This window comes from Antechinus flavipes, chromosome 6, assembly GCF_016432865.1.
Source record: "Antechinus flavipes isolate AdamAnt ecotype Samford, QLD, Australia chromosome 6, AdamAnt_v2, whole genome shotgun sequence".
Classification (NCBI taxonomy): Eukaryota; Metazoa; Chordata; class Mammalia; order Dasyuromorphia; family Dasyuridae; genus Antechinus; species Antechinus flavipes.
The window spans coordinates 264,221,620-264,239,623 of NC_067403.1; the positions used below are offsets into that span (position 1 = coordinate 264,221,620).

General features: G+C 44.0%; 1 protein-coding gene across 3 annotated transcripts; it reads left to right on the forward strand.

Annotated features, from left to right (window-relative positions):
* Nucleotides 1-29: 29 nt before the first annotated feature.
* On the forward strand, nt 30-17,930 carry SIRT3 (sirtuin 3). 3 transcript variants are annotated; one of them, XM_051966276.1, is made up of 8 exons: nt 47-170; nt 861-1,002; nt 11,178-11,366; nt 11,449-11,681; nt 12,741-12,841; nt 13,569-13,730; nt 16,788-16,997; nt 17,802-17,930. In XM_051966276.1, exons 1-8 carry the CDS (start codon nt 92-94, stop codon nt 17,811-17,813), a joined length of 1,128 nt encoding a protein of 375 aa, XP_051822236.1. In that variant the 5' UTR covers nt 47-91; the 3' UTR covers nt 17,814-17,930. The 3 variants fall into 3 exon arrangements, with proteins under 3 accessions (XP_051822237.1, XP_051822238.1, XP_051822236.1); XM_051966277.1 differs by lacking the exon at nt 17,802-17,930 and having other exon boundaries at nt 30-170; nt 13,569-13,747; nt 16,788-16,935; XM_051966278.1 differs by lacking the exon at nt 16,788-16,997 and having other exon boundaries at nt 33-170.
* The last annotated feature ends 74 nt before the right edge of the window (nt 17,931-18,004 follow it).

Genomic DNA, 18,004 nt, shown 5'->3' on the forward strand with positions numbered 1-18,004 from the left:
GGGAGACCGCACGCCTTCCGGCTCCGGCGCCGCGCGAAGCAGGCCTGGAGTGCAGCCGACTTCCTCCTTCCTCCACCCGAGATTCGGGGTCATGGGGCCAGGCAGTGCCCCCTGGACCGCCCTGGGCACGGCGTTGGGGTTCGCGCGTGGAAAGGCCGCGGCACTGCGCGGTGAGCGTCCGACGTGCGCGTGTGTGCGTGCGTACACGCCCCCAAGGCTGGACCCCAGGCGAGAGCGGAGAGGTTCTAGTAGTCTCTGGGTCCAGGACCTCGTTTTGGGGTAGGAGCTGGCCAGGAACCGCGACCCGTGGGGCAGTCTGGGAAGTGGGCTCTGCTTCAGGGCTCTGCCTTCACCTTCCCGTGGGCTGCTGCCTCAGCTTCCCCATTTCACAGCCTCGGCTTCTGGGGGGCTTTAGGGTGGCGCGCATTAATGAAGCGCCAGGCTCTTGTCCGAGCGTACAGTTCCTACTCTTGAGGGGGACCCTCCCCACCCTGTCCCCTAGGGCCAGGATGGGGCTGGAGGAAGCTTACCCAGGTCCAAGCTAAGTCGTCCCTCTCCTAACCAGCTTGGAAATGTTTTTTGGGCCAGACTCTGCGCCAGGTTCCCCCTTCTCCCCCCCAGAGAACCTTCCACCTGCGAATGACGAGGAGGAGAAGAGTCATTGAAAGCGGGAAAGCTTCTGCTACCCCCCCCCCCCTCGTGTGGTGGGGAGGGCTTTGCCGCCCCCTCCTGCTCGCTCCAGGGCCATCGCTGCCCTCCTAGGAGTCTCAGGCCCGAGGTATAACGGGCGTCCCGTTCCCCCGCCAAGCAAGGGCCGCTGTAGATTGCTAACGGCCGGACCTCGGTCCTTGTTTCCCTAGGCTGCGGGCACCTCTGGCTGGGCGTCTGGGGGAGTCTCCGAGTACCCCACAGACTGAGCAGCGTCTCCGTGTGGGGGCAGCTGGTGCCGGAGAAGAGTCCGAGGGGGGCCCCCGGGAATGGGTCCGGCTCTCGGCAGCCAAAGTAGGTGGTCTCCCCCAGGGACCCTGCGGGCTTGGGGATTACGAAGTGGTGGCAGAGAGCGAGCTCTGAGGGCCTTCTCAGGCCTTGCTATTTAATTGGAATTAGGACGATGGGGAGGAGTTACAGGGGGCCTCCAGGACCCCAGTCTCAGAGCATCCCACCTGAATGTGTCCAGTGAAAGCGGACATAATTAACCTGATTAAAAGACCTCACCGCTCGGTCATCGCAATGGATTCAGAAAGCCTTTGGCAAAATCCAACACTTAGACTAAAACCCCATAAAGAACAGGCAAAGAGCGGCACCCCTCTAACCATGAGGACACCCTAGAAGCCTTCCCAGTAAATGCAGGAGGGAATCAAGGGGGGCCACTCTCCTCAGTTTTATTTGATAAAGTCTTAGACATCCTGGTAATAGCTGTAAGACAAGGTAGAGAAATAAAAGGCACAAAGGGCGGTAAAAAAGAAAATTGTGCCTCTTTGCTGAGAACATCATTGCTTTCTTGGAGCATCCTGGAGAATCACCAGAGATACTTAGATCTTTAGCAGAAACCCATCCTCAAAAATCATCCATGTTATATTATAATAATAATATTCAATAATAGAATGGGAAATTTCAAGTAATTATAAAATACAAAGACTACAGATTCACTAACAAAGTGCATCTTAAAAAATAAAGAACAACTTAAATAGCTAAAGGGTGCCAAGGTAATAAAATGACACCACTAATAAAGTTAATTGACCTTTTTAATGCTATGTCAATCAAATCGTCAAGGAGATACTGTATTGAACTTGAAATAATGAGAAAATTCTTTTGGAAAAATACTTAGAATATCAAGAGAAATAATGAAAAGACATAATAACTCTTCTTCCAGACTTCAGTTATTAAAAAGGAGCAGCCATTGAAAGTCATTGGTATTGACTGGTATCGACTTTAAAAAAAGCCCAGACAAGAGAATCAAAAACAATGGAACTCAATAATCCAGTGTTAGAAAAAGCAGAAAACAAAATACTTGGTCAAGAGCTTGGATAAAAACTGCTCAGAAAACAGAATGATGCTTGGTCATTCAGACTTTGCCTCGGGGTCCAGTAATCCAATCCAGTCCAGTCAATATTTACTAAGTACCTGCCACCTGCCAGGCGCTCTGCTGCCATGATCACTCTACTCTGATGGGGCGAAGGAGCCGGGCTGGTCTCAGTGGCTCAGGCTTTCCCAGGCTCAGGCTTCTGGCGGTCTCCGGCAGAGCTGGATAAGCTGCCTCCTGCCTTTCCTCTGGGCTGCCTCAGCATGTTGGGGGTCATCTTGACCGGAGGTTCTGACATGCAGTCCCTTTATCCCTCTGGGCTCTGTGTGCTGTGAGGGAAGGTTGGCTTTTCCTTGAGCTTTTCTTTGTGTAAGGCTGCAAGTCAGCTTTTTCTTTTAAACCTTTTTTCCAGTTCTTTTTATTTAACATTTCAACATATTATTCAACAATTATTCATTTTCAACATATTTTTCTTTTTTCAATTTGGAGTTTCAAATTTTCTCCCTTCTACCCTCTCCTCTACCCACCGAGAAGGAAGGTGACCTGCCCAGCATAAAGGGGCTGGTGGCGGTTAAAAACAAGGAGATGGGGTTGGCTGTTAATTCAACAGCGCCGATTATTAAAGAGAAATCTTGCTACTTATGTATCTTAAAACCATAGACTATCATGAAAAGCACTGTTTTGTGACCAACCCTGGTTTCTGTTTTCTATGATCTAATTCTCTGAAGCATGTTAGTTTCTGGCGACTCAATCTTGTGTAAAGTTAATGCCCTGGTAAATGTGCCAGGACCTTATGTTTTCTCATGATTTCAAGCTTAAATGCATCCTTGATTAATCTTAGGAGGAGGAGAACCTCCCAGTTACTGAAGTCTCTAGCTTTCTGGGAGTTCTCTACAGTAAGAGAATGGTATCACATATACATATGAAATCATGCAAAACATTTTTGTATTAACTATTTCTTTAAAAAAAAGAAAAGAAAATATAAAGTCTGCACTCAAGAGTTCCTCATTGCTTTTTCTGGAGGTGGAAAACATTTTTTTTTTTTTTTATCATGAGTTCTTTAGAATTGTTTTCAATCGTATTGATCAGAATAACCATGTTTTTCACAGTTGATCATCATTACAACGTTACTGTTAGTGTGCACAATGATTTCATGGTTCTCCATTTTTCAGTAGTTCATATAGGTCTTGCCATGTTTTTCTGAAATTACTTCCTTGTCATTTCTTATAGCATAATTGTATTACTTCACAATTATATTCCACAACTTATTCAGCCATTTCCAACTGATGGGCATTCTTTCAGTCTCTAATTCTTTGCTACCGTAAAAAAGCTGCTAGAAACATTTTTGTACACGTAGATCCTTTTCCTTCTTCTTTGATTTCTTTGGGATACAGACACTGGATTTGGGCATAGCTTCAAATTGCTCCCCAGAATGGTTGGATAGTTCACCACTCTAACAATAGTGCATCAGTGTACCTATTTTTCTCTTATTCCCTTCAGCATTTATTTCTTGTAGGTTTACACCTATTGTAACTCTAAGGTAGTACCTTTTAATTTGCTGCCGTCTAATCAATAGGGATTTAGAGAATTTTTTAATGTGATTGTAGATAGCTTTGATTTCTTTTGAAAATTGCCTGTTCATGACCTTTGTATGTTTATCATTTGGGAAATGACTATAGTTGACTCAGTTCTGTACTTAGCATATATTTGAGAAATGAGGCCTATGTCAGAGAAATTTGCTGTAAAAACCTTTGATAATACTTCATTGTGGAACTTTTTAGCAGAGTGTCGATTTCCTGATTATTCCTTTCAATTAGGACTCTTTCTTTTCTTTGCCTGGGATCATGATTGCTGCCCCTGCCTTTTTTTTTTTTTTTTTTTAACTTCAGCTGAAGTATACTAGGTTCTGTTCAAGCCCTTTATTTTAATTCTATGATCTCTTTCCTATTCAGATGTTTCTTGTGAACAACATTGTTGGATTTTGGTTTTTAATCCATCTTGCTCTCTTTTGTTTTATGAGTGAGCTTGTTACGTTCATTTTTATAATTGTGATTCCTAACTATGTGCTTGCTTCCATCCTATTTTCTTCTGTTTATCCTGCTCCATTTTTTTTTTTTAATTCTTTCTATTTTGCTTCTAACCATTGGCTCCTTTAACTCATCTTCCCCTTTTCATCTTTTTCTTCCTTACTCTTCTTCCCTTCTCCTATTCCCCTGTTGGTTAAGTTTACAGTTCTGTACACAGCTGAGTATGTATATATATGCTTTCCTCTGAGCCAGTTCTGGTGATAGGTTCAAACATTGCTTTTCCTTCCACTCCATTCTCCCTTCTTCTAAAACCTGTTCTTTGCATGTCTCTTATGTGAGAAAAATTTCCCAATTCTTCCTCTCCATTTTCCTTTCTCCCAATGCATTTTTGTTTTTTCTCCCTTCATTGTTTTGCTGATCATTTCAGCATAATTGACTCATACCTGTATGTAAAGTCTTTTGAACTGCCCTAATAATAATGAAGTTCTTAGGAGTTATGCGCATTATCTTTCCATATAAGAATATAAACATTTTACCTCTATTGAGCCCCATATTACTTTTTCATGTTTTCTTTTTTATGTTTCTCTTCAGTTTCAATGTCAAATTTTCCATACAGTTCTGATCTTTTCATCAGGAATGTTTGGAAGTTCTCTATTTCATTAAATATTCATTTTTTTCACTTGAAGAAGTATATTCAGTTTTGCTGACTAGATGATTCTTGATTGTAATCCTAATTTCTTTGTCCTCTAGAATATCATATTCCAAGTCCTCTGCTTTAAAGTGGGAGCTATTAAATCTTGTGTGATTATGACCCAGGGCATTTGAATTAGTTTTTTCTTTCCTAGCTATTAGCAATATTTGTTCCTTGACCTGGTAATTCTGGAATTTGGCTGTAATATTCCTGGAGCTTTAATTTTGTAATCTCAGGAGGTGATCAGTAGATTTTTTTCAATTTCTACTTTACCTTCTAGATCTAATTTATCAGGACAGTTTTCCTGTATGATTTCTTGAAATATGTCTGTACTTTTTTAAAATCATGGTTTTCAGGTAGTTCAGTAATTCTTATGTCCCATCCATTTGTTTTTTAGGTCAGTTCTATTTTCAGTGAGATATTTGGCAATTTCTTCCATTTTTTATTCTTTTGAATTTTATTGTTTCTTGAGGTCTCATGGAGTCATTAGCTTCCACTTGCACAATTGTAATTTTTAAGGAATTCTTTTCTTCAGTGAGATTTTGTACTTTTTTTTCCATTTGACCTATTCTGCTATTTAAGATGTTTTTTTCTTTATTGATTTTTTGTGTTTCTTTTTGTCACTAGGCCAATTTTGTGGCTTTAAAAAAATGTGTTATTTTCTTTAGCATTTTTTGTGCCTCATTTACCAAGATGTTAGTTATTTTTTCATAATCTTTTTGTATCACTTTCATTTCTTTTCCCAATTCCCCTCCTCCAATTCTTATCACTTTCTTGAACTCTTCCAGGAATTCTTGATGGGGCTTGGATCCAGTTAGTATTTTCCTTTGTGTTGTAGCTATTTTCACATTTTTGTCATCTTCTGTGTTTATGCCTTGGTTTTCTTTTCTACTCTAAGCTTTTTTTGCTGTTTGCTCATTTTTCCAGTCTATTTCTTGACTTTGAATTTTGTATTCGAGTTGGGGGTTGGGAGGTCCTTTTCCAAGCTTTTTTGTGCTGCTGCTTTCACACTGGTTGGGGGCCGGTGTCATGTGAATTTTCAGTTTTTAGAAGGTGCTGTTGATGGAAGGAGAGGTTCGACCCCTGCTCCCTTTGTATGTGCCCTGATCTTTACCTGCGCTTCTCTTGGCCCTAGGGTTGCCAGGGAATGCCAGCTGTACCCAGTGCCAGCAGAGGACCCCCTGGAGGGGCCTTCCTGTGTTAGCTGCCACCGCGGCTCCAGCAATGTCTTTCATTACCGCTGTGGCTCTAAGACTTGGTTATTTGGGGAGAATGCCGGTGATCCCCATCTTGGCTCAGGGCCCTCTGAGGGAAGGCCTTGGGGGTCCTGGGAGCACCAGACCCCAGCACCAAGAGAAAACGGCCTTGTTGCATTTGTGACTCTGTGGTGGCTGGTGGACGCCCTAAGAAATGTCCAGCTCGTGCATCAGTTGCTGAGCAGTTCTCAAAGGCAGCTGAATAAAACCCAGTTCTAACAGTGTGGGACCCTCTCACTGCTTATTGCTAACCCTAACTCTAATCCTAACCCCCCCAGGCTCTCCCAGGTGGCCCCCTTGCTCTGAATACAAGCACTCTCCAGAGCTTCTGACTGATTCTAGATTCTTGGGGACAGAGGTGGGGAATAGCTCTGAACAAAAGATTAACAAACTGTCCTAGCAGTCGAGGAACCAGGGAGAACATCAGAATTAGGCTTCTTGATGAGTCTTGAGGTAATAAAAAAATATATTCAAGTCATAAAGCTTGCATGGCATGTGCTTCTGCAAGCACTGGAAAAGTGCCACATGGAAGAAAGAGCAAGAAGCCATGTAAAAAGAATTGATCATAGTCTACACAGGTAAAAATAGCTCCCTCCCCCACGGAGGAGATAACAGACATTATTATGTTAATTAATTATGTTAATATGTTGCAAGAAACACCTTTGGAATACAAGATTTACATAGAGTTATGATGTTGAATCAAATTCGGTGTTACTTTAGTTGAATTTTGAAAAGTTGGGGTAGCAATCATGATTTTAAATAAAGTTATGGTCAGTGTAGACACCATTAAAAATTGAATAGAAATGCTAAATATATATATTTTTTATCACAATGCAATCAGAAGTTGAATTCAATAAGGATCTCTTAAAGGGAGAAAAAGTCATTGGAGGCTAAATAACATAATTTGAAAAAATTAGTATATCAAAAATTATGGAAAATTTTCATTCAAGAAAATTGCAATGATGAAATAACAGCACTTGGGGAACATAGCTAATGCAATTCTAGGGGAAAAATTTATGTCTCTTACTTTCATTGATAAAGAGAAAGAACAAATCAGTTGAGCATGCAATTTAAAAAATGAATAAATAAAACATCCCTTCATAAGAAACAGATTTTGAAAATTAATGAGTATAATAAAATTGAAAGCAAAAGACCATTGAATTGGTAAAACCAATTAGTTAGTTGTTTAAAAAAAAAACAAAATATACTAGTATGATTTTTTTTCTTAAAGAGAGGGAAACCAAATTGTTCATATTAGAAATGAAAAAATAACAGCAACTGAAAGTTTAATTACATTAGCAAAAGAAGACATAGATTTTAAATAACTCAGTATCAGAAAACAAATTGAGCATGAACTCCCAATAAAAAACTCTATGACTAAATGGATCTATGGGTATTCTATCAAACGTTAAGAGAACAGTTAAATCCGGTATTACAAAACTTTGCAATAATAAGAAAAAAAGGTACTCTTCCAATATCTTTCTTTTTAAGAGTTTATTTTGTTTTTAAATTCACAGAACAAAAGAATTTCCTTAATGGTACAATAAAAAAGATTGCACACAAAACTGCAAAGCTGCCATGTACAGTTTGGTTTTCCTTCCAAATATACATGTTATATAAATTTCTTTATTCTCTTTTTTCTCTCCCACCTTCCCATGATGGTTACCATTAGAAACAAATAGGTATATATGGATATATGTTGTATGTTTGTACAATTTTTGTATACATCTGTCAATACTTTGTTCTCATACCTATATGGTGTTAATACCTAAACCAAGGGGAGACGAAAGCAAACCAATAACAGATCTCTAACGAACATTAATGCAAAAATTTGAAACAAAATATTAGCAAGTAGGCTATGACAACATAGAAAATTATGTACCATGGTCAGGTTGGATTTATTCAGTGTTGACTCAACACAAGGAAGAGTTTAAATATAATAAACTATTAATAATAAAATCATATATCAATAGATGCTGAGAAGGCTTTTGACAAAATCCTAACCACATTTCTATTAAAAACTGGAAGTCATAAGAAGTGGACCTTTCCTTAACATGGTTAATAATATTTATCTAGATCTAAGAGCAAATATATGTAATGTAGAAAAGCTAGATGCCTTTCCAATAAGATCAGGGATAAATCAAGAATGTCCATTATCATTATTACTATTTAACATTTAGTAAACAATATATACCTTATCAGTAAGACAAGAAAAAGAAATTGAAGGAATAAACTCTGGCAGAGAGGAAATAATTATACCTTTCCCCCCCAGATATGATAATATTCTTTTTTTTTTTAAGTTTTCAATTTTTTATTTTTTAACCCATGCCAGGGTAATTTTTTACAGCATTATCCCTTGCACTCACTTCTGTTCCGATTTTTCCCCTCCCTCCCTCCATCCCCTCCCTCAGATGGCAAGCAGTCCTTTACATGTTAAATAGGTTACAGTATATCCTAGATACAATATATGTGTGCAGAACCGAATAGTTCTCTTGTTGCACAGGGAGAATTGGATTCAGAAGGTAGAAATAACCCGGGAAGGAAAACAAAAATGCAAGCAGTTTATATTCATTTCCCAGTGTTCTTTCTTTGGGTGTAGCTGCTTCTGTCCATCCTTGATCAATTGAAACTGAATTATCTCATTATTGAAGAGATCCACTTCCATCAGAATACAGATATGATAATATTCTCAAAGAACCCTAGTGAATCAAGGATTAATTGAAATGTGGGATGCCATCAAATGAAGAATGATTGAAAAGTTACAGAATATGATTTCATGCAGTACCATTTGTAGTATAAGAAATGATGAAGGGGATGCTTTCAGAAAAACCTGGGAAAATGGATATGAATTCATAAAAAGTAAAGTTAGTAGAGCCATCAGGACAGTTTATACAATAATGATATTGCAAAAACAACAACTTTGAAAGATTTAGGAACTATGATCAACCGTAAAAATTCTTATTCAAATATGTATGTGTGTATGTATGTGTATATATATGTATATGTATACACACAACCACGCACACAAGTATTATTTTCCCTCCATTATATTTGTTATAAAGTTGAGAGATAATGGACCTGTTGTAGATTTTTCTTTTGAACACAGTCATTATGTTTAACTATGAAACTTAATGTTTGTTTTTCTTCCTTTCTCAATGGGGCAAGAGGTAAAGCACTCAAAAGAATGTGGATCTGAAAACAAAATTGGATAAAGATTCTGTAAAGATGAGAAAAAAAAGAATTGAAGCAATAATTTTCATAGAAATTCAGGATATAAATTAAAATCCATAAAATCCTCATTATTTCTGTATATAAACAATCAAACCCAACAAGAAAAGTTACAAAGAGACATTCCATTCAAAACAACTGTAGAAGGCAATGTATCTCTCAAGATTCAATCAGGAGCTATATCTAAATTCAGCTATAAAACATTTTGTGGAAATAAAAGCAACACTAAACAATTGAAGAGAAATGTATTTGCTTATAGGTAAGTTGAACAAATATTATAAATATGAAAATGCTGCCTGAATTAATTCAACACCAATCAGATTACCAAAAGAATACTTTATGGAGATAGGACAACAGCAATAAATTGTAGAAAGGAATCAATGATAAAGAATCTCAACGGTAATAGTGGGGAAAAATGGGAAGGAACATAGAATATCTCTACCTAAATTGTACTACAAAGCAATGATTGTTAAAATGACTTGATTTTTATTTTTTTAAAGAGGTCAGTTGGTATACCACATACAGATTAGAAACAGCAGTTTAGTGTTTGATGACTCCAAAGACTCCAGTTGCTGCAAGAGAGACTCACTATTTGACAAAAAACTCTGCAAAAATTTTATAGCAGTGGCAGAAATTAGGGTTAAACCAACAGCTCACACAATATGCGAAAATAAGTTCCAAATGAATACATGACTTGCATATGAAAGGTCAATTGGCTATATTATAAACAAATTGGAGCAAGGAAAAATTTCCTTTCAGATCTGTGGGTATTACTAGTCAAGTATTGGAAAAGCTCACACAAAATAAAATGGTCACTTGATCATATTTAATTAATAAGTTTTTGCCTAAGTAAATCTAATGTAAAAATCAGAAAGGAAACAAATTGGGGGGGGGGGTTATGCAACGTTCTCAAAAGTCTCACATCTTTGCTATATAAGGAACTGATTAAAATTTGGTAAAACTAAGGCATTTCTCAGTAGATAAATGATCAAATGATATGAATAGGAAGGAAGAAATCTTATGTTATCAACAACTGTATGGAAAAATAAATAAAAAAGGCAAAGTAAAGCAGCAAGGATGATAAATAATTGAAGTGATCCAAGCTGGAGGGGCTGGAAGAAACCCCTGTTGCCCTGCTGACAAAGCTATGAACTGGCCCAGCCATCTTGGAAAGCAATTTTTAAGTATGGGTCAAAAATTACCAAAATATTCATACATACTCTCCCAGCTATACCACTTATAGTCCTGTATCCCAAAGAATTGAGGGAAAGGACTTGTGTTACAAAAGCATAGCGGCTCTTTTCATAGTCTCCCCAAACTGGACACTAAGCTAATGCTCTCCCTTTGGGGAATTGCTATACAGATTGTGGCACATGAATGTGATAGATTGTAAGAAATGATGAAAAATAAGGCTTCAGAGCAAAGTAGGAAAAGTTATAAGCTGATATAAAATGAAGTGCGCCCAGCTAGGAGAATAATTTATGTAATGATAGCATTATAGAAAGCAGTTTTGAAAGAAGTTAGACCTGAGCAATGTAATGATAAATTATGAGTCCCTCCTTTCCCCACCAAAAGTTGACATAACTTTCTCTTCTGACAGTTGAACCTAAAATGCACAAAGATAGACACATTTTCATATATGGCCAGGGTGGGGATTTGTTTGCCTGGACTCTGCAGCTCTGTATTGGGCTTTCTTGTTCTTTTAGAATGTCCTTAGTTGGAGTGCGGGGGCTAGTTGATGAATACATTGACTACCTGCTGGACACTGGGCTTACCGGGATTGCACAGACCCGAGGCAGCCTTGAAAGAGATGGCTGGAATGCCATGGTTACCCAACCACTCTCCAAGGATGTTCTGCATGTGCAGCGTCCAGGGAGGGCCAGGCAAGGGCCTGCCTCTCTTGGAGTTGGGGGGGTGTGTGAGTGCAGCTCTCCTTGCTTTGTGGCCCCCAGCTTCCTGGGGAAGAAGCGGGACTGCCTTTTCTCGGGTGTCTTTGGAGGCAGTGGAGCCGGTGACGGTCGTGGTGGAGAGAAGCTCTCCTTACAGGACATCGCTGAGCTGATTCAGACCAAAGCCTGCCAGAGGGTGGTGGTCATGGTGGGTGCCGGGATCAGCACCCCCAGTGGCATCCCAGACTTCAGGTAAGGCCCTTGGGCTCTCAGGCCTTCCCTCCTTCCCAGGTGAAGACCAGCTCTGGGAGCCTGAGGCAGTTTCTCTCCTCAGGTCTCCAGGGAGCGGCCTCTACAGCAATCTGGAGCAATATGACCTCCCCTACCCAGAAGCCATATTTGAACTGGACTTCTTCTTTCACAACCCCAAGCCCTTCTTCGCTCTGGCCAAGGAGCTCTACCCTGGCAACTACAGGCCCAACCTGGCCCATTACTTCCTGCGCCTGCTTCACGACAAGGGGCTGCTTCTGCGGCTCTACACGCAGAACATCGACGGGCTGGAGAGAGGTGAGCCCGATGGCCAGCTGGCCCTCCCCAGCCCTCTTCTGTGTTACGGACTGGGCGACCAACCGGCTTTTTCATTCCTTTATTTGTTTTCCTGAGATGATGATGGTTTTCTGTTTGTGGCTGAAGAGTGGGAAGAGTGAGTGGTTAATGGGAGCAGGGAGAGGGGGAAACTCCAGGAGCCAGGTCCTGCTCCTTTCTCAGGGATGCTAGGAAAAATGGAAATATCCCCAGACGGCCTTTGGGACTTGGACCAACTGTCAGTGAAATCGCAAGTGAAGATGGCCTCTGGGTCTCGAGATCCTGTGAGGGAAGTCAGGGACTCTCCAGTCTGCTCATCTACCCCAGCCAAGTCCTCCATTTCTTCCCATCCTCCGTGACTTCTGCAGCTGCCCCTTCCTTCCTTGTCCCCCTTGCAATTATCCCAACTCCATAACCGTGTCTCCTTCCTCACCATTTGCCTTCTGGACTCTGCCTGGATGTTCTGGAGGTGGCTTGGGCTCCACTGGGCCCTGCCCACTGCCAGTCTACTCCACCCTGTGTTGTCCATTCTTTGGCCTCAGTACCCGGCCTGCTTGGGGGCTCTCAGTCTCCCTGCAGCTTTCCTCTTCCTCCTTCCATCTTGGATGTAACCAAAATGGAGTTTTCTCCAAGTCCCTAAAAATCTCCATGTATCATGTCTGCAAGAGGGAACAGCGCCCCTTGTCATCCTTGTGGCTCCATACTTCTGTTCCCATGGGTGATCCCCAGACTCGCCCTTTCATCTCCTTCTGCCCGGGCTGACACCCCTCTCCTTCCAGGTCCTTGGGTGCCCCCTCTTTGTTTACTTTATGGGGAATGACAGTGGGGGGAGACCGGATTCCCTCTGCCTTTTGTTGCCGGGTCTCATTCCTTCTCTGCGTGGCCCATGTCAGTCCATTGGGAACACTGAGTGCTCCCTCTATGGCAGAACCTCTGGTGTGATGTGGCCCTTCTGGCCAACGAAGCCAGAGCCTGAGGAGGCCGCAGCGGCTCCGCGTGGGCACAGACTCCCCGTCCCTCCTCTTTGTGTTTGGATTGCAGCGGCTGGCATCCCCGCCACCAAGCTGGTGGAAGCCCATGGCACCTTTGCCTCGGCCACCTGCACCGTCTGCCGGAAGTCATTCCCTGGGGAGGAATTTCGGGTGAGTGACTTCAGGGCTTCCAGGGTCGGGGCTAAAGGAAGAGGGGCAAAGACGGCGCTGGATGCTGGGTGTTCCCTCAGAGGGGAGCACCCTGAGTCAGGGGTAGCCTTGAGCCCACTGGGCCAAAGGCGTCCCAGGATAAGCTGCTATAGGTGGGCTGGGAGGGCCCGTCGGGCTGGAGCTAAAGCCACAGCAGGGAGTCTGGTGCTGGAGGGGAGAATCAGACTGCAGCTAAGACCTCCCACTGAGTGCGGAAACAGAAATCAGGAAGTCATGGGGGAGTCCGGGATCATCCTCGGCACCTGCCAGCTTCCAAACCTCTGCACCTTCCCTGTCAGCCAGCCTCGCGGAGATGTGGCCACCGCTTCCTTCCCTCTTGCCCTGGGCCGACCCCAGGACGGACACGCCCACAGTGCCTCTCACCAACCTTTAAGCTTCTCATCCACCCTGCCAGCCACAAGGCGCGCTTGCCAATGACTGGCTCCCGCAAAGGGGCTCCCTGGGGAGGGGATTTCTCACAGCCTGGGATTGATGGGGAAGGGACACAGTCCGGGAGACGGTGGTCGCTAAGCGAAACGGGCTCCTCATCAGCGGCCATCCACAAGCAGCCTCTGATTGACCATCTCCGGTCTCGCAGCAGGCCCTGGGCGTGTCTGATGGGAGTTGGTCTAAAACGGGCTGCTGGATCAGGCTACGCTGACTCCTCTCTCGCTGAGTTTTCTTTCAGGTGGATGTGATGGCAGACAGGATACCCCGCTGCCCCGTCTGCACGGGGGTCATCAAGCCCGACATCATCTTCTTTGGGGAGCAGCTCCCACAGAGGTTCTTCCTGCATATGGTGGACTTTCCCATGGCAGATCTGCTCATCATCATTGGGACCTCTCTGGAGGTCTGGAGCCCCTTGGGGTAATGGGGATTCAGGAGGGGGGAGAAAAGGGGAGAGAACACTTGCACTGTCCAATTTGTGGGATATCAAATGCAAGGTCCTAGTGTAGGGGGACCATGGAAAAGAAGGGATGAACGATTGGGGAGAGGAATCCCCAGTTTGGATGCCCTCGGAGGAGTTCAGACCTCCTGGGCATCCATCACCAGAGGCCGAACCCGCTCAATCACCAGGAGATTGATGGGAATTAGGTCCGCCATGACCGTGGGACAGTAGGCTGGTCATCACTGGCTAGAGGGTGTGGACCTGAAGGAAGGTTTCTCTTGTTCGCCCTGGTCCGACAGAGCAGAACCCTGGCAACCCTCCCACCCGTCGGTCTGCTTCTCAGTCTCCTTTGCTGAGGCTTCTTAGAATAACGGAGTCAGATCGCAAACCTTAAGAGTTCTATCCCGCAAATGTGGGGTCCCAAGGCTGCCTGGGGCCCTGTTTTCTGGACCCTCTCAAGATCTCGTCAGTCCACATGGGTTCAGGGATCACCCAGATCTGTAGATATTTCTGCCGAACTTCAGTTCTGTCCATTGCCTTGGCCATCTGGAGTGACACATCCAAAATGGCCTCTCTGCCTTCCTCCCCAGACCCTCCTCCCTTTCAGACTTTTCTGTTCCTGTTGAAGGCAGAGGCTTGTCCCCGTCCCTCCCTCAACAATCTCTGTTGTTATTGGGGTTCAGTGGAACCTCACAGAATTGGCAAACTTGGATGTTTCTCTATGTAGATATATCTATATCTGTCTCTCTGTGAGGCCTTTGAGAGGAGGGAGCGTGCCGTGCCGTTCTTTGTCTTGGGCATAGGCCAGGGCCTGGCATTGCAGTGGGGAGAGCCCGAGGGAGGCATGAGGAAGGCTGCAGTGCTATTTGGGTAAGCAAGGGGGAATGAGTTAGAGGAGTCTGGGAAATGGGAGGAGAGAGGGGTCCTGGACAGAAAGAGGATTCAAGGAAGGATGAAATGGGTCCCAAGGTCAATCCAGAAGGTGTGGGTGGACGGAGAGTTCTCCAATCCTTTCCCTTCCGATCACCAATCTCATTATCCACTTCGACTGGTCCATGGGACTCTCACATCCCTTTTCTTTCTCTCCCTGTGCGTCTCTCAAGTACTTTGGCTCCTAGACAACTTCTTGGGGAATAATCCTGCCTTGCTTCCATCTCCATCTGTCTTACTCATTTAAAAAAGATAATTTTTCTTCCAATATATTTTTATTTCATTAAAAATTTTCCAATTACATGTGAAAAAATTTTAACATCCATCTTTAAAAATTTTGAGTTCTAAATTCTCTCCCTCCCTCTACCCATTTCCTCTCCTCAAGAAGGGAAGCAACTTGTATCAATTACAGGTATATGTTCTGTCATACAATATTTCCACATTAGCTAGCTGTGTTGTAAAAGAAAGACCAAAAAACCCCAAGAAGAGTAGAGAAAGAGGGAAAAAAGTGCTTCCGTCTTACTCAGAGTTCCTTAGTACTCTTTGGAGGTAGATAGAATTTTCCACCAGGAATCCTTTGGCATTGTCTTGGATCACTGTCTTGAGCAAAAAGATAAGAAGTTTAATATTCTGGTCTAGATCACTAAGAACCTCGGCCTCCTTAACCTTGATGCATCTACCAGAGGAGGATACAGGTGAGACAGATAGGTACAAGGACTCTCCACTTCTGTTTAAAGTAGTTTATGACTGTATGTATCTGTCTGTGGAGAGGACAGAGTCAGAACCCCCAGAACAGATCTGGAAAGAAAAAGGCTATCAGGTGAAAAGACTTTCTGGTTCTGTTTAAAGTAGTTTATGACTGTATGTATCTGTCTGTGGAGAGAAAGGAGTCAGAATCCCCAGAACAGACCTGGAAAGAAAAGGACCATCAGGTGAAAAAAGAAGGAAAAGGAGAATTGACCTTGAGCAGAGCAGATGGAAGAGGGCCCCTGTTATCCCCTTCAGGTCAAAGGCAGCAGTTGTTCTATCCCCCCAGGAAGGGAGGTGGGTTCCCAAGAAAGTGCCAGCCCTTTTCCCAGCTTCTCCTACCAAACATTTCCAGTGTCTGGAATTCTGAAAGTGTCTCAGCCACAATACAGGCCGTGGCTTGGCTGGGGAGAAATAGAAATTGGAATTAAAGCCTGGAACCTCTGCTTTGATGTTAGGACCTTTTCTTACTAGGGGCTGTAGGAGGAGAAGACAGGCAGATCGCACCTCGTCTTGGGGATCGAGCTTGGAACTGAGGATTTTGCGATGTTCGTTTTTTTCCCTTTTAAAAATTGATTCTCAATTTTTCATTTTTTTCATTCATGTTTAAAAATTTTGAGTTCCAAAATCTCCTTCCCTACCTTCCCCTTAAGACTTAGGCAAACTATATGATATCAATTATACAGTGGGAAGTCATGCAGAACAGTTTCTTATTAGCCATATTTGGGGGGGAAAGCGAGAAAAAAAAGGGAAAAAAGTCTGCTCACCCTGTGCGTTCACAGTCCGCCAGTTCTCTGAAGGGGGGAGCATTTCTCATCCTGGGGTCTTTAGAATTGTCTTGGATCGTGTTCTCGATCAGAGTAGTTGATCCTTGTTGTAAAGTGCCGTTACTGTGGGCAACCTTGCCCTGGTTCTGCTCCCTTTACTCTGCATCGGTCTCTGTGAATCTTACCAGATTTCTCTGACATCATCCTGCTTGTCGTTTCCTAAGGCACAAGAGTCTGGCACAGTCAGACCAAAACTTGGCATTCGGCTTTGATTTTTTTTTTTTTTTTGGTGGTCATTCTTTTCACTCACAATGTTATAGTTATGTATATTCTCACTTTTAAAACTTCTTTGTCCTGGATTCTCCTTTCTTCTCCACCTCATCTTTGGACATTTATTTTTGGTTTGCTTGATTTCTTTGTCTGACATTGGGCCATTTAAATGCTGCATTTCTAGTTCTTCTGAAAAAGACATCTCTTTCTGTAAACATTCCTACTTTTCATCTAAGCTGTTGAGAGAGGAGTTTGCTAAGACCCCCCAGAGAGGGTCCAGCAAGAGTCTCGGTCACTGTTGCAGGTGGAGCCCTTCGCCAGCCTGTCGGAAGCCTCCAGGAGGTCTGTGCCTCGGGTGCTGATCAATAGAGAGCTGGTGGGACCCTTCGCCTGGCGGCCCCGCCATAATGATGTGGCCCAGCTGGGCGATATTATTGGGGGTGTGGAGAGGCTGGTGAAGGCCCTGGGCTGGACCAAAGAGATCCAGGACTTGATGCAAAGAGAGACCAGCCAGGTAGGGGTGGGGGCGGGACAGGCCAAGTAATGACTCTGACCCCCTGCAGCTTCTGGGAGATGGAGCAGGACGACTATCAACCCTGACACTGGACTCCCTACTGCTTTGGGGGTGGAGGGGAGACATAGGCCAATTAATGACCCTGACCTGGACCCCTTGCTGCTTCTGGTGGGGGAGACTGAGGCAGGCTGCCTAATGACCCCGATCCCCTGCTGCTTCTGGATGGGGGAGACAGGCTGCCTAATGACCCTCACTCTAGACCCTCTGCTTCTAAGGGGGAGATGAGGCAGATCCACTAATGACCCTGACACTGGATCCCCTGCTGCTTCTCAGGGGAGACTGAGGCAGGCTGACTAATGACCCTGACCACGGATCCCTAGTGCTTCTGAAGGGTGGGGAGATGGGGCAGACTAACAACCCTAACCCTGACCCCTTGCTGCTTCTGGCTGCCCCCATAGATAAACCCTCCTTTTATCCCTTGTCTCACATGCTGATCTTGGGACATTAGGTCCACCTCTGTGCTGGGGCTGCTGGAAGCAGGTGGGGGGATGGGAAGGGGACCTCATGGACCCCTTCCCTGGGGCCATGCAATCTGTCCATCTGTCTCTTTCCCTCCCCCTCTGTATGTCTGTCTCTCCCCTCTCCAAAGTGACCAACCATCCCCCTTCCCCATGGACTCCCTGTAGACTACAGTCTCTTCTTCCTCTCCCCCCCCCCCCCCAACTGGGGCACGGCCCAGGTTCCCAGCAGGCATTGGGAAGTGGAGGAAGGGCTGCTCCCTTCCCAACACTCTCTTCCCCACAGGACGCCCTCTGAGAGCAGGTGGAGACAGGACCCAGGTTCATGCGTCGCCCCCTTCCTGTGAGCCCTGACTTCAAGATCTCAGTGGAAACCCATTCTCTCAATAGTCAATAAACATTTATTTAGCACCTACTGAGTGTTAGGCACTGGGCTCAGCTCTTTGGCTCCAGATCTGAACAGTGTGTGTGTGTCTAGGACAAGGTGGG

What these genes read in the sequence shown, in the direction of transcription:
- SIRT3 (XM_051966276.1), top strand. Translation starts at nt 92, where the DNA reads ATGGGGCCAGGCAGTGCCCCCTGGACCGCCCTGGGCACGGCGTTGGGG. An exon ending in AGTGGCATCCCAGACTTCAG is followed by an intron (nt 11,367 to 11,448) that starts GTAAGGCCCTTG and finishes TTCTCTCCTCAG; the next exon opens with GTCTCCAGGGAGCGGCCTCT. An exon ending in CATCGACGGGCTGGAGAGAG is followed by an intron (nt 11,682 to 12,740) that starts GTGAGCCCGATG and finishes TTTGGATTGCAG; the next exon opens with CGGCTGGCATCCCCGCCACC.